The sequence below is a fragment of the Grus americana genome, chromosome 8 (assembly GCF_028858705.1).
Source record: "Grus americana isolate bGruAme1 chromosome 8, bGruAme1.mat, whole genome shotgun sequence".
Taxonomy (NCBI): domain Eukaryota; kingdom Metazoa; phylum Chordata; class Aves; order Gruiformes; family Gruidae; genus Grus; species Grus americana.
Genome location: NC_072859.1, coordinates 8,165,107 through 8,178,549, shown reverse-complemented (window position 1 = coordinate 8,178,549; position 13,443 = coordinate 8,165,107). Strand labels below are relative to the sequence as shown.

Sequence of the window (13,443 nt, the reverse complement as noted above, 5' to 3'; positions counted from 1 at the left end):
AAATCCCAAGGCTGCATGCAGAGCTGGTATTGCTCCCATTCAAAAAGTTACTTTCTAGTTGAATTTTACACTTTGCCTTGCAAATAACCAGCAGAAACACAATGAACCATTTAGATTTGTGTACAAAACAACCACATAAGATTGCGTACAATTTCGTACTACAAAAGTTGAATAAGCTTGCACTAACATGGCCACACAAACACCTCCCATGAATATGTACTTTTATGTAAAGTATGTTTGTGAGTGAAAGCTGATTCTCTCAACTTTCATGACAAATGCTTTCATTCTCAGGAACAGTAGGGATCAAACACTGCCTACATAGACCAGAATGAAATAGCAAGGGCAGGTATGACCTCATTTTTGCAGTCTTTAATCCCATTCTCCCCTGCTCCCATTAGCTCATTAGTAGAGCTTTAAAGGCAATATGGACAGAGAGGGAGGAAAAAGAAAAAAGAAATCCCCAAATACCTGAGAAAGCCCTGGTTGAAAGCCTTGCTGTTGGGCCAGAGAAGGCGGTGCCAAACGTGCATGTTGGGTGTTGAATAGATGACTTGTATCCATATAAAATGCTGGGATTTGAGCTGCAGTACCTCAGGAAGAGCAATACAATTAGTACCCGATTTCAAACATTTCCCTGCCAGACAGGTTCTCATGAAGAGATAGACATGCAGCCACTGTCAATACTTCTCAGAGTGACAGCTACCAGAGAGACTGGGAGAAGAAACAGAACTGAAAAGCTGGGTGCCTAACTAGCTTTGGTATTTTTTTCCAATTCATCCCCAGAATCCATCAGTCTTGCATATACATCTTTAATCCCATGCAATTCTTGGGGGACGAGCAACAGATTCTGGCCATAGCAGGTGTTTGGGTGAAAGGAGGGGCAGAACATTTTATACTGGCATGTAATTTAGGTTAACTAATGTAGATTTTTCTTTCAAGAAAAATGCCATGATTCTAAACTATTGTAGCACTTCCAAGAAAGAAGTCCGGACTAAGCAATTCTTTGTCTTAAATAGCGATTTAACATTCTGCAACAGAAAAATGGTACATCAAGAGATTCAGGCTTACTTTCCTCAAAAAACTAGCAACAGCATTATCTTTATTACTTACTGATAGAAACTTGCATATTTAGAGAAAGACACAATTTGTGAATATTTGCTTACAGAATGGTCTCCATCATTCTGCCTTTACTGAAGATAAACCCAGAACTGAACTCAGTTCTCCAGCTTCAGAACTCCAGAAAAGCAGACAAGTGGCTTCCAAGCCACAAACACTATTACCTGCTGCAGACTGAGACACATAGACCTGGGGACTTTGCTGTTGCTGGGCAATGAGGGATGGCATGCAGCTCAGCTGGGAAAAGTGACTGGCAGAAGCTAGGCTGCTTGTCTGCAACTGCTGTGGTTTCACTTTACATATATTGGGAGGGTCTGAGGTGCTTGCAGTCTTCGTACTCAGTGAAGAGGTTGTGTATGTACCAGCTCCTAGGAGAGAAGCAAGTCAATCATCATAAACCAGCTAAAGATATTTCAAAGCCTCATCTTTCAGTGGTCAAAGTTTTGGGACAGCTATGCAAGCAGAGCCACAACCAGTTAAGAACACTGAAACCTAATGCAGCTGTTTTCATCAACGCAAGATGGACAGGGAGGTCAATTGTGTTAAGTTCACTTTAGGAAGCGCTGCAACCATAATACATCTCCCTTCTCAAGTACAGGAGCATAGAAAAATGCTGAAGTAGACATCTTGATTAGTTATGCGACAAAACATTGCTATGTACAGTGCTTGTGCCTCTCATGGTTGAGAGCCGGGCTCCAAAGAAAGGTCTTTTTCAAGCACTTCAGCTGAGATTTGTGCATACATGCTAATACTCCAAGGTGTGAAGATTTGATCAGATATAGCATATTTTGTTTGCTGCAAAGAACCAAGGTGGAAACCAGCACTGTTTCTGAAGAGCAGCTGGACATTAGCTCTGCCTAGTGTGAGGGAGTCTTGGTATGAGCTGTCAAAGCTTTGACTCCAAAAGCAAGAGCAGAAAAGCAAGACTGCAACTAGCTGGATATCAGAACTACCATCTGCTCCAAAATCTACTTGCTTGCCTTCATTCAGCTCAACAAAATGAAACCAATAAGTCAGTCAAGAGGGAAAGTTTACCTACTACTTTCAAGTCCATATAAGTAGCATAGGCAGAGAGATATCATCTTAATATTCTTTTCAGCTGACTGAAGAAAGACAGGTGAAGTATCTTCTTGTTAATTAAAAGGTATTTGGGAAGCTGCTGTTCAGATCCCACATTTCATACTAGCATAAAACTTCCGTTAGCTTTGCATTAAACATAATTCCAAATGGAATCTAATCTCTCAAAAAACATAACCAAGGAACAATACAACAGGCTACTACAATCTTAACATCTGGTACCTGATAGCGAAGTTGTCGGCGTAACTGAGGCCACAGGAATAGGAGGCATTGATGCACTAGAGAAAGAGCTGTAAGTACCACTGCTTGGCCCAGTGTTGCTGCTGCCGCCGCCGCCGCCACCACCAGCAATGGGAGATGCCGCTGAGGTCACTGGCGAACTCTTCTCCCCCATGTTTGGGGAATTCTCCCAAGCTTTGCGCGCAGACTCCATCTATTTAAAAGAAAACAAAATTTCCTCATCTATTAGGAAGTTTCAACTAGTCAAACAGTCTTCCTCTTAACAGTTCTTTTTAGTTCAAAAAGCAATTCAGGCTTCATGCGAGCCTCCTTTTTTAAAAGTCACCATCATCGTGCAACTCTGTTCATGCAAAAAGCATACAGCCTTCAGTTGGAGCTTCTTATCTGTTCCAACTGCACACGTGCACAGTTCATCATCTTAACATTCAATGCTCAAAAGAGAATTCACTCACACTAATTTGGCTTGGTTTTGTTTGACATGAAGAGCAAAAGACATGGTGAGCAAAAGTAAGGTAAAAACGCTCTAAATATTTCCATGAAGTCCTTTACTTACAAGTCATTTGGGCCATTTAAATGAAACAGCCCCTTGCTTTCTTGGTAAATCATCCACTCTGAGTGACCACCAAAAACATCTAATGCACATTTCAGTAAACATGACAGTAGTCAAGTTTAGATTTCCAAAGCAAGTGCTGTTCAAGAAGCAATCACGAGCTGAAACAGCTTGTACACACTGCTTTACATTAACGCTAAAAATGCTTCATGCTCCTCTACTTCTATAGTAAGTTTGTCTTGCACAGCAAGGAAGATGAAACTAATTTAAGTATTTTATACACAATTGTCTTCCACCAAAAGTGTAAAGAACTATTGTTTTACTGCACCCAATAACAATCTAATTATCACTACATTAGACACGCAATGCCAAATCTTTGAACTGAGACACTTTTGAGGGACTATTAAAAAGGAAATATTAATGCTCAGACAACACCCACTAATTCAAAGGCTCAAGCACAGCCCATGGACTTCTCTACAGACTTCAGCTGTAAGCTTCTCAAGGCCAGGTGCTGTCTTTAATGATGCATATGAAGGGGGAAATACATATTCACCAACAAATCTGACCTCCTTGCCTGGATCAATAGAGCCCCCTAACTGGGACTTGCAGTCTCTGGAAGTCACACTTTCAACCTGCCCTGTTTTACACGAGTTAGGCAGAGTCTGGACGGACCAAACATGACTTAGGTTATTTGTCTAGATGCTTCAGAAGTGATAAAAAAAAAGCAAAGCAATATCCAAAGAAGTGGGTAACAGGTGATCAATACACACCCACATGAAAAGCGGGTTCTGTATTCCTCAAGAGAGTAAAGGAAGAGGAGGGAAACTTTGTTACACATTAAATCATTTGGAGGTAAGTCACCTATTTTCCTTTTTGAGATCATGTTCCCCAGCAATCATGCTCAGTTTCCCCTCCACAACATTTTCCTCCAAATTGGGCCTGAATCTTGCAGACACAGCAAACTTCAAAAATTATTATTAATCTGCTGGAAAGGATTTCACTTAATGTGGAGTACAAGTGACTAGAGACTCCTTTCTGAACACCACAGGACTGGTAAGACAGGGTAACAGTCTTGTACTGCTTTGGATTAAAAGAAAGAGAAGAAATGTCTGAAGAATAAAGGTGTAGAGGCTTCATTCAATGAGTTTCATGATGTCCTGGAGAAACTATTGACAGCAAAAGCTAGAGCCTGCATACTGCATTTTGTTTTCCAAACCCAACCACTGCCAAGATCCCAGATCACCCCACATCCCTACCAATTTGCAATAAAGGGGACATAACAGAGTCCTGAGTTTTCTAACAGCTTTGTTTTTAGAGAGCTCCTTAACAATCTAACTTCTTAAGCCAGAAAAAAAGATGCAAAACAGATTGGTACTCTAGAAGTGCCTATGCAGCACCATCTACAGACCAGATGTGAAGGAGTTAAGAGGCTCTAAATTAAGTGAGGCTCAGTAAAGTGCTTTAATTTTACTGCTTGCTTAGTTATGGGAAAAGGAGAGCACAGGTTGGAGATCACGGTTGCTTGAGCTTTCTCTTCACCATTGACCGACTGAGACCTTCATATTGCAATAATGGTCCATATGTAGTACCCAAAAACTTAACTGGAGACAAATACCAATGTGCATATCCTTAAGTATGCCAAAGTTTAAGTGATCAGAAAAAGAAAGTCAAAATGTGTCAGACTCTGGATGAGATGCCTACACAGGAATTTTAGATGGAACCTCAGAACATGGAAGAAAGTCAGGCAGCTCAGTTTAAGATTGCTTTGGACTTTCTTTTGCCCAGCTCCTTACCTACCAGTAGCCCTATCAGCTAAGTCCTTAAGAGAATGTCTGCCTTAATAAAGGTGTCTTTAGCAAAGTTACTCCAAGGAAACAAGAGATCTCAAGAAGCCTTCCCATATGAGCACCTTATACCTACACCCTGGCAGAACGATGCCAAGTAGCAGGACCAATTGTGGCTGAGGTCCCCTGCCAAGTTTCCTCACAGCTTTCTGTGATAGGGGACAGAGGAAAGGGGACATGTAAGAGTTTTTCCTTTACAGAGGCAGAGCCTGGAGATTTTGTTCTTTTAAGGGAAGAAGGAAATGCTTTCCTCTCTGCTGCTCCAAGAGGACCTTTTAAAAGAAGCAACGATTATATTGAAGAGGATGACAAAGAGCAGCTCTGCTCTGTCTGGACCAGAGGCCTGTTGTGAAAGTGATAGTATCAGTGTGTGCTTCAAAACAAGCTTGTTGCCTCCATCGTTTGCAAAAAGGACATAGAGCTCCAGTGGCTAGAACAGAGAAATTAGAGACAAAGCTGCTTCCAAATGCCTTTCCATTCAGATTTTGGTCAGAATATTCTTCAAGCTAAACATGGATCTTTGACATAGTTTGTTAGCACACATCCAAGATCTATCATCCACTGAGAAAACAATCAAATCACCAACACCAGAACAGCAGAAAAAGAAACCGCAGATGAAGGACACAAACACTGCACTTTGCTCTACAACTGAGCAGTGTCACATTCTTTGCAGCGTCATGCTATAGTAACGTTCCTACCTGCATTACACGTGAATCAGATATCCAGCTGCTAAACAGTTAGAGACTGCTATTTTAGAAAAATGCTTTCAGACGCCAGAAAGTCAGATTATGGTAACTTATTACACAAGAATGCAACAGAAACTCAGATTTTTGTTAAATTACTCGTCCCTCTCCAGCCCTCTCCCCATTTTTGCTGGTCTATTGTTTTAAAGTGATGCTATTTTTTTTCCCAGGAAATAAAGTGTTAACAAAAGAAAAGCAAAGATTTAACAAGAGATCATTAATAACTATCACCTGTAGAGAACACTAGCAAGCAGCTGTCAAAACCATGCCAGCAAGATGCAAGTCTCACTGGGACTGACAAGCAAGTTTCTCCAAAGTGTTAGTTCTGCATCCAATCCCTAGTTTCATTTCTTCTTTTAAAAATTTAGAGAAACTAAGTTCAAACATCACTCTTCCTTAATACTAGAAGCAGCAACAATATTTCTACTGGTTCAGTCGCCTGCAGTCACAATTACAAAGCCAATCTATGACACACACAAAAAAGACGACCAAAAACTTCTAGATACAGTAGCAAAGCTAGAGCCCAACTCTATGTTAGTGAGTTACACAAACGCACACAGTCCAAAATCCAACATGGGAAAACACCATTCAAAATATTCTACACGCTTGCTCTGTACTGGAGAGCAGAAAACAACAGAACATTTATAACACAACAAAACATGTTCCGACTAGCTGATCAAACTGCCCTTCATGGACACCAACACACCACCTACTTTTCATGATTTAGAACTTTAGCCATCCAGCTCAAAACCACATTATCACTGCACCAAAATCCTACAGCTAAGACGAAATCAAGCTTGGCTTACCAAGCAACTCCTTACAGCCTTTAATACCAAACCAGGCAACTTTAAGCTAAACTCTCAAAAACACCTCAGCCAGATCCTGATGGTTTGCCATGAACACTATGGTACAGTGCTAAAATGCTAAGATCTTTTTTTTCAGGGCAGTGGGAGCCAAGATTGGTTGAGATGCCAAGTGTTAATGCAAAACGGGGTTAGAGATTTATAATTTAAATGCACCCTTTGATAAGAGTCTTGTGTTTCAGCCATCCGTTTATATGCAAAAGCAGTTCAGCAGAGGAAACAAAGGAAGGCTCTAAAAAAAAGGTTCACCAGCAAGTTCTCCATTAACTTTTTCCCCTGCATGCAAGAAAATGACCCTTAGAGGGATGTGGTACATACCTTGAGGGTGAGGTCGACGGTAGCGGGAGAAACTGGAGTTAGGCTGGAGCTCTGTTGTAGAGTCTCCCTCCTAGGGAGGGGAAGGGTGTGGGGCAGGGGCACCTGAAAGGCAGGCAACACACATCACATTCTAACTACGTCTACTACAAAAGCCCCAGAAAAGCAAAGCTCAAGCTTTATTAAGTGAGCTACAATTTCTTCAAGGCTTGAGCATTTGGCAGGGAGATTTTGATAAAATAAGGTGAAAATTTGGTAGGCAGGGAAAGGCCATTCAGCAGGTGCTGAGATGCTTCTCATCTCTCTTTAAGAGGCTGAAAACTAAGGTTCTAAAGTGTCCATGTCTTCTGTATAAACAAATACCAATTTTCTGCTTTGGGATTTACTTTAAAGTACCATTTCAGTATACTGCAAAAATTCTTCCCAAGCCAAGTTTGGCCCCTTCTGTACCAATACAGTACATGGGGCCTTGTGACCTTGAGTTCTGAGATGCATTTTCTGAAAAGAGGAAGCTATAAACCTCCAAAGTCACAGGACCATGAAACAAACCAAAACAGATTTGCCATCCAATAACTGAATTCAGTTATCTTCTCTTCCAAAAGATGAAAGATGTGAAACTTAAGGAAATAAACTTGACAATGCTATTGCTGTCTTTGCGTAAGAAAACACTGATGGATTTCCTAGAAGTTTTAAATGAAATGCATCAAAAATAGTGCAGTGGCCTATTACTTCTGGTCATTTCTTTCTTCATTCAGACTTCCACTGAATGAGATAATGCTAATCCAAAAGACAGAGATACTGAAGCTTTGAAGAGGTGATAGCACAGATCCTTGGTGGCCAGGAGCCCCCATTTCCTGTGTTGCAAATCCAACTCCATCACGCCACAGGGGAACACACACTAATATCATTAACACAAAAGAATGCAGTCTTCCACACTAACCACAAAAGACACAAACCACACCACCACCAGAAAATCCAGTAGAAGAGTAAGTTCAACCAGTATTGCTTCCAAACTGCATTAAAGGATGCTGCAATAAGCTGAAAAGCTTTTCTTAAATGGAATTCACAAGACATCTTCATAAAAACCGGAGATCCTACTGTATGATTCCTTCCTCCCACAATCAACAACTCTGAGCTGATTCTATTTCTGCTACTCAAACAACAAAAAAATCACAAGATCCAAGTTCCCAACCCGACATCCCAGCACACTCAAGACAAACTTCACTTTGCTACAAGTCACAACCCAGCTAGTCCTCTCAGTCGCTGCACCACGCTCACAGAGTCAGGATCATTGGCTTTGAGGACTGCAAACATCTCATCTCTGTAGCAACTGAAAGCCTGCTGGCTGCTTTCAGAAACCATTAAGCTGCTCCCTTTACATGCAGTTGCGGTGATTTCAGGCTACATTTCAAAATGGCTTTTTTTGTAAAAGCCTTTCTTCAAACTTGCCTACAGAGCTTTGCTACTGGTATCAGGTTCAAGTCCCAACTGCTGCTGAAAGCATGCTCTCTCTTTCTGCCTATCCTTGCTTTTTTAGAATTGCCCCTAGAAACATCATCTCCGCTTTCTGTGCTCTTTAGCTCATCGTGGTTGTTCACAAGACAAGAAAATACCTGAAGAATTCCAGAACAGATACTAATCAAACCAACTGTCCTTCAGAGTAAGATTACTGGACAATGCATAGCTAGGTAACATGGAAGAAACCCTAGTGACTTGTTTACTGAAGGCACTATTTTGTGTTTACGGACGTGTGAAAATATTTTCTTGTCTTCAAAGTCAAGACGATCACTGCAATAGACTTACGTTCGTCACCAAAGTCTCCTCCATTTTTGTACTGCTAGTAGCCACTGTGTTAGGATGAGAAGAAGGTGTAGTGTAGTCTGTTACAGACTCCTGCGAAGAAAAATAATTCCATTAAAATATCTCCCTTATCTAAATTAGATTTTAAGTTTCTTGGACAGATGTCAGCCTTTCTACAGGAAGAGTTCACCAAGCAACAGAAGATAAGAATTGCACACCAGTTTTTTCTTAGAAGACATGTCCTTGCTGCTGAATTGCTGCTTTTTTTTTTTCTTTTAAGTAGCCTTGCTGCTACTGAGGTCAGAAGAATCCTTGGGAGATTACAGTTTGCCTCATGACCTCACAATGCACATCTGGAGATAAATCAAAATACAGTCTGTAGAGCAAGAATATACAGTGATGTACTGCCCGGGCACTAGACATATTGAACTGTGGTGGCGTAACATCATTTGTCACCCAAGATGCTTTAGCCACCTGTGGGCACTTTTAGCCTATTTAAAAAGTAAAATATATTAGCTGATAAATAAATACAGAAATTTCTTGGGTAAACCTATGACAAGTACAGCCCTCCAGATTGAAAAGAACACATAGGGATGGTTGCAATTTGCAAAACAATTTTGGTTCAAGTCCTGTCTCAAAGTCACAAGACTCAGTTTCTCTGGATGGTGAAGTCTACCTCCCAATTTCTGTGCCGGGCAGTGATTTCAAGGAAGAAAAGGGCTTAAGTTTCTGGTCTAGCCAGAGGCTTCCCTTGAAGCTTGTTTGTCACAGTTCAGTGGACCTTAATGTGCCCAATGAACAAGGTCCACTTTCATGGACCTAGCTGTAGCCAGCGACTCTTGCAGCTGTCGGTATAAACTGCCTGAGGAAAAGTGTCTCTGCTAACACTGCCAGCTCTCTAGAGAATGACCTACAATGAACAAAAAAGGCACTGGTACTTCTGTGAAGCTGTGTTGAGCACTGTTTTTTAGGTCTTGTCCCTGGATATCTGCTGAGCATATTCTGGACAGGCAAACAGGTATCATCAGAGCCTGACCCACAGACTGTTAGATAAATGGTGTGACCCTGAATTAGCTGAGATCCACTCTTTAGCAAGCACTGCAAACTCCAAAGTTTTCCATGTCTGAAATCCAGGAGAGGCTCTATCATTTTTACAGAACCAAACACCAAGAAGGAACTGAAGGACAAATTAGCAGCAGGACTGTTGATGAGTGCCTGAACTTGCCAACACATAATGATTTTAAAGGCACAAACCACATAATGCTTGTTTAACTGCATCCAACCGGTATGTGATAAGCTATTAAAAAAGTGCACACTGAACTTCCTCCTCAAGCTTATGGCAACGTCTCCTAAAAGGAGCAATTAAAGCATCAAGATGCTAACTGGCAAATAACAAAGAATCTTCCTTAAAAGGATGAGCTCATTTTCGTAAAAGACTAGGACAACAAGCTAAACCATAATGGGGGGAGAGAGGACACAATGTGCACACTGATTTATTTTTGTATTTACAAAGGAAACAGAACTATTTTCTCCATTTAGTTTTTTTCCTTTCCTTGTTAAACTGGTGAAATGAGATATCTGATGTTTCCTACAATCCGAACTACCAAACTGCAAGTTGCACATTTATATTTGATTCCAACAGGCAACTTTCATTTGGGTAGAACAAGGCAAGCACACGAGGCTGCTTCTAATGAATTAACTGGCTTCTTGGGTTTTTAAGATGCTTTACTGTATAATAAAGAGGAAGTTTTTAATAGAACATTATTAAAATTCCTTCAAGGTTTTGATGCAAATTTTACAGGGTGTCAGCACCAAAATTCCTTACAAAAGAAATTAGATCAAGACTATTGCTAGCTTTCTCACCTTGGAAACTTACAGTACAAAAATGCTTTTTCACTAAAATTAAAAACAAGCTACAATATCAACTCTAGTGCCCTTAGAAGTGTACGTGCAAGGCTGAACCATCCTACAAGGATGAGTTACATGCAGATAAGACAATGCTTTAGACATAAGAACACCACTCCATAAACTGTACGTTAACCACCACCCTTCATTTAATGGTACATTAAGTCTAGGAGTCTGTTAGATGTGGCTTATCACCACAAGCTTTTGTAATTTAAAGTGATTCTCTTGTAAAATTGTTTTACTTAAGAAACCAACTGATTATAATAAATCAGTAACAGTAATAATAGCAAGAGCAAAAAGCTGTACATGCCTTTTTGGAGTTATCCACAAGTTATTTACACCTGAAGAATAGGCAAACTTTTTATAACTACCTGCTTTGCCCAATATGAAGAGATCACAAAACCTGAAGTGACTTTATGAACAAAAGGACAAGGCAGACCTCAGAGCTGACCTCGCTACAAGGGCTCGGGGTACCAGATGGGATTAATTTGCTATTTGATTTGTTCCTGATTTACGTAAATCACCCAAGCCAGAGAGCTTGTCAGATACTCAAAATTTGTTCTGAAGTACAGCCTGTGTCCTTTTAGACATCATCTCTGTAAGACACAGCTGTTACCAACTACCTGTGTAAACATTTCATTGCCACGTCTGCAATCATTCCTGTGATTTCAAAGCTTCAAAACTTTAGAGCTGGTAGGGTGAGGAAGGCAAGGGGTATTATGCAATTCAGAGACTTACACATCAGATTGCCTTTACTCCAAAAATACTGGAAAATCCAAGAGAAACAGCTGCAATTGCTTCGGAGCATCATGCTTATGTTCTAAACTTAAACATCTCCCCAGTACGAGTTGATTTATATTTATACAGTTTCTAAGGTAAAACAGTCTTTAAGATTAAATGCACATGCTCTTAAGATGTTTAGTTTGGGATGGATGGGGTACTCTTACAAAGCTTCTGCTTCCCAAGGAGGACAGCTGGCTTGACTTTTAGAGATATTTAAATCACTACAGAAAGCGTGCCTTCCTAGAAGCTGGGAAGTTGCCTCTGAGAAAGATGTTAAAAGAGTGTCAAAAGAGAAATCATTTAGGTTTGCTAAAACTTCAACACTTGACATTGAAACAACAGCTTAAAGATGTCATTGCTTCTTCCCTCATTAATGAGCAACAGAAAGAGTAAAGACAAGAGAAAGCAGTTGCAATGCAAATCAGCACAGGAACTCTAAGGCTGGAGCAGTATTTGAACCCATTTTAAAAGCAAGACTGGTTTATTCCTGTAAAATCTAGACAAAGCTTATCTTATCCAATAAATCTGCAGGTTGTTGATTCACCTTGCATAGAATTAAATATAAAATATGACCACCCCCTTTCCTAGAAAAAACCCCAAACAACAACAAACCAAAACCAAACAATATAACTTACTGAGGCCCCAGGAACTACTCATGACAAAAATTCAAAAGCAAACCTGAAACTGTTAAGACAGGAATATTGAGGCCTATTATTAAATGCTTCTATTAGCAACCACTTAACAAGGAAATTATTGGGAATTTTCATATCCAGCACAAACTGGAAGGCTTCCTTTCACTCTGGTCTTCCCTCCAGAAGACGGAAGCTTGGCACTTTAATACTGTGGTAGTTCAAAGAACCTTGGCAACCCACATATAACTAAGGCCAGAAAGGCACAAAACCCAGAATTCCCTTTTGAAGATCACATACTTTAAAAATACAATTGTAGAGAGGAAATCATACCAATTTTAGTAGAGTTACTCTATAGAGTTAGCCTGGAGTAATTAACAAAGATACGTTTCCTGTTCTGTACGTGGCTTAGAAGAAGCCTCTCCTCTTAGCGCTGGTCACAGGAGCCTGAATGACAGTGAGATACTTTCTCACAACACACATACAAACAGCCTTCTTACCAAATACCTGACAAGCTGGTGTTTATGGCTCTACACTTCTGATTCTGCATACAAGAAAGACACTTCATCCATTTCTGGTATCAACATAAACCATTCACATCTACTTACAAGATGGAAATTGTCAGGAAGGATGAGAAATCCCAGCACTGAATTTTCTTAAGTATTTGCCATTCCACTCAAAAAATCAAGTCTGTAGTTACCACGTTGGAGACAAATACCCTCCTTAACCCCTGCTCTGTAACACCACTTCATTGAGATACCATTTTCTGCTTGCATGACACCTTGACAAAAAACTGCCAAAATTGTCTTGTCTTCCCCCTCTGTCCCTCAACTGCAGGTGACAGAGATAAAGTGTGAGTGATCTACATTTCAGATTCTTCAACTATTAATGTGACTTTTGCAGAGGATTTGTTTTCCTAAATGGCATCAGAAATGTCTGCTTAAGACTAAGAAAAGGTTGAAACAGTATGCAACAAACTTGAGTCTAAACTCACAAAACACATACAAGAAGCACTTTTCCTTTACCAAAGCAGGTGTAACTATTAACTAGTAGCTACCCAAACAGCATGGTTTCTTTACATCTGAGAGATGACAGCCATAGTTCTTGCTCAAGACAATGCTGCCGTAGTGAGGGCAGTCCCCAAGCAGGTCCTTGGGCAAAAAGAAGAGTGCCTCCGTGGATGCTTTTCAGCCAGTGCTATCAATGCACCACAGCTAAGAACTGAGCTGTAGAACAATGAATCCCGACAGCAAGTTGCCATCTCACTGTTGAGCAGTTAAGAGAATTCAGGGGAGTTTCACACAGACAACTATGATAAGTCCTTAACATTCTGAAAGATTTCTGCAAGGGATACCTTGACAACGTCCAAGCCAACAGAGGCTGCCATACAGACTCTTTAGGTAAACTGAACAAGCCTTATCCAACGCTTTAGCATATTCCTAGTTTAGAGGTTTCTTTTATCACAGAACAGCACTTAATTCACAGCTTTTGGGTCATCCATGCACTCAACCAACCATCGTGCACGGTACTTCACTCCAGTTCTCTACTGAAAGTCAAGCGCTCATCTTGCATATATCA

General features: G+C 40.5%; 1 protein-coding gene across 16 annotated transcripts in view; it reads right to left on the bottom strand.

Moving 5' to 3' along the window:
• PRRC2C (proline rich coiled-coil 2C) overlaps nt 1-13,443 on the bottom strand; it is a 75,302-nt gene that overhangs the window by 13,691 nt on the left and 48,168 nt on the right. For 8 of the 16 annotated variants that reach the window (XM_054832933.1, XM_054832938.1, XM_054832937.1 and 5 more), the window contains exons 23-27: nt 8,552-8,641; nt 6,752-6,853; nt 2,416-2,626; nt 1,281-1,484; nt 469-590 (exon numbers count right to left, since the gene is read on the bottom strand). In XM_054832933.1, coding sequence (XP_054688908.1) covers nt 469-590; nt 1,281-1,484; nt 2,416-2,626; nt 6,752-6,853; nt 8,552-8,641 — 729 coding nt within the window. The remainder of the gene's footprint in view (nt 1-468; nt 591-1,280; nt 1,485-2,415; nt 2,627-6,751; nt 6,854-8,551; nt 8,642-13,443) is intronic. The other 8 variants (XM_054832936.1, XM_054832940.1, XM_054832948.1 and 5 more) reach the window with 5 other exon arrangements.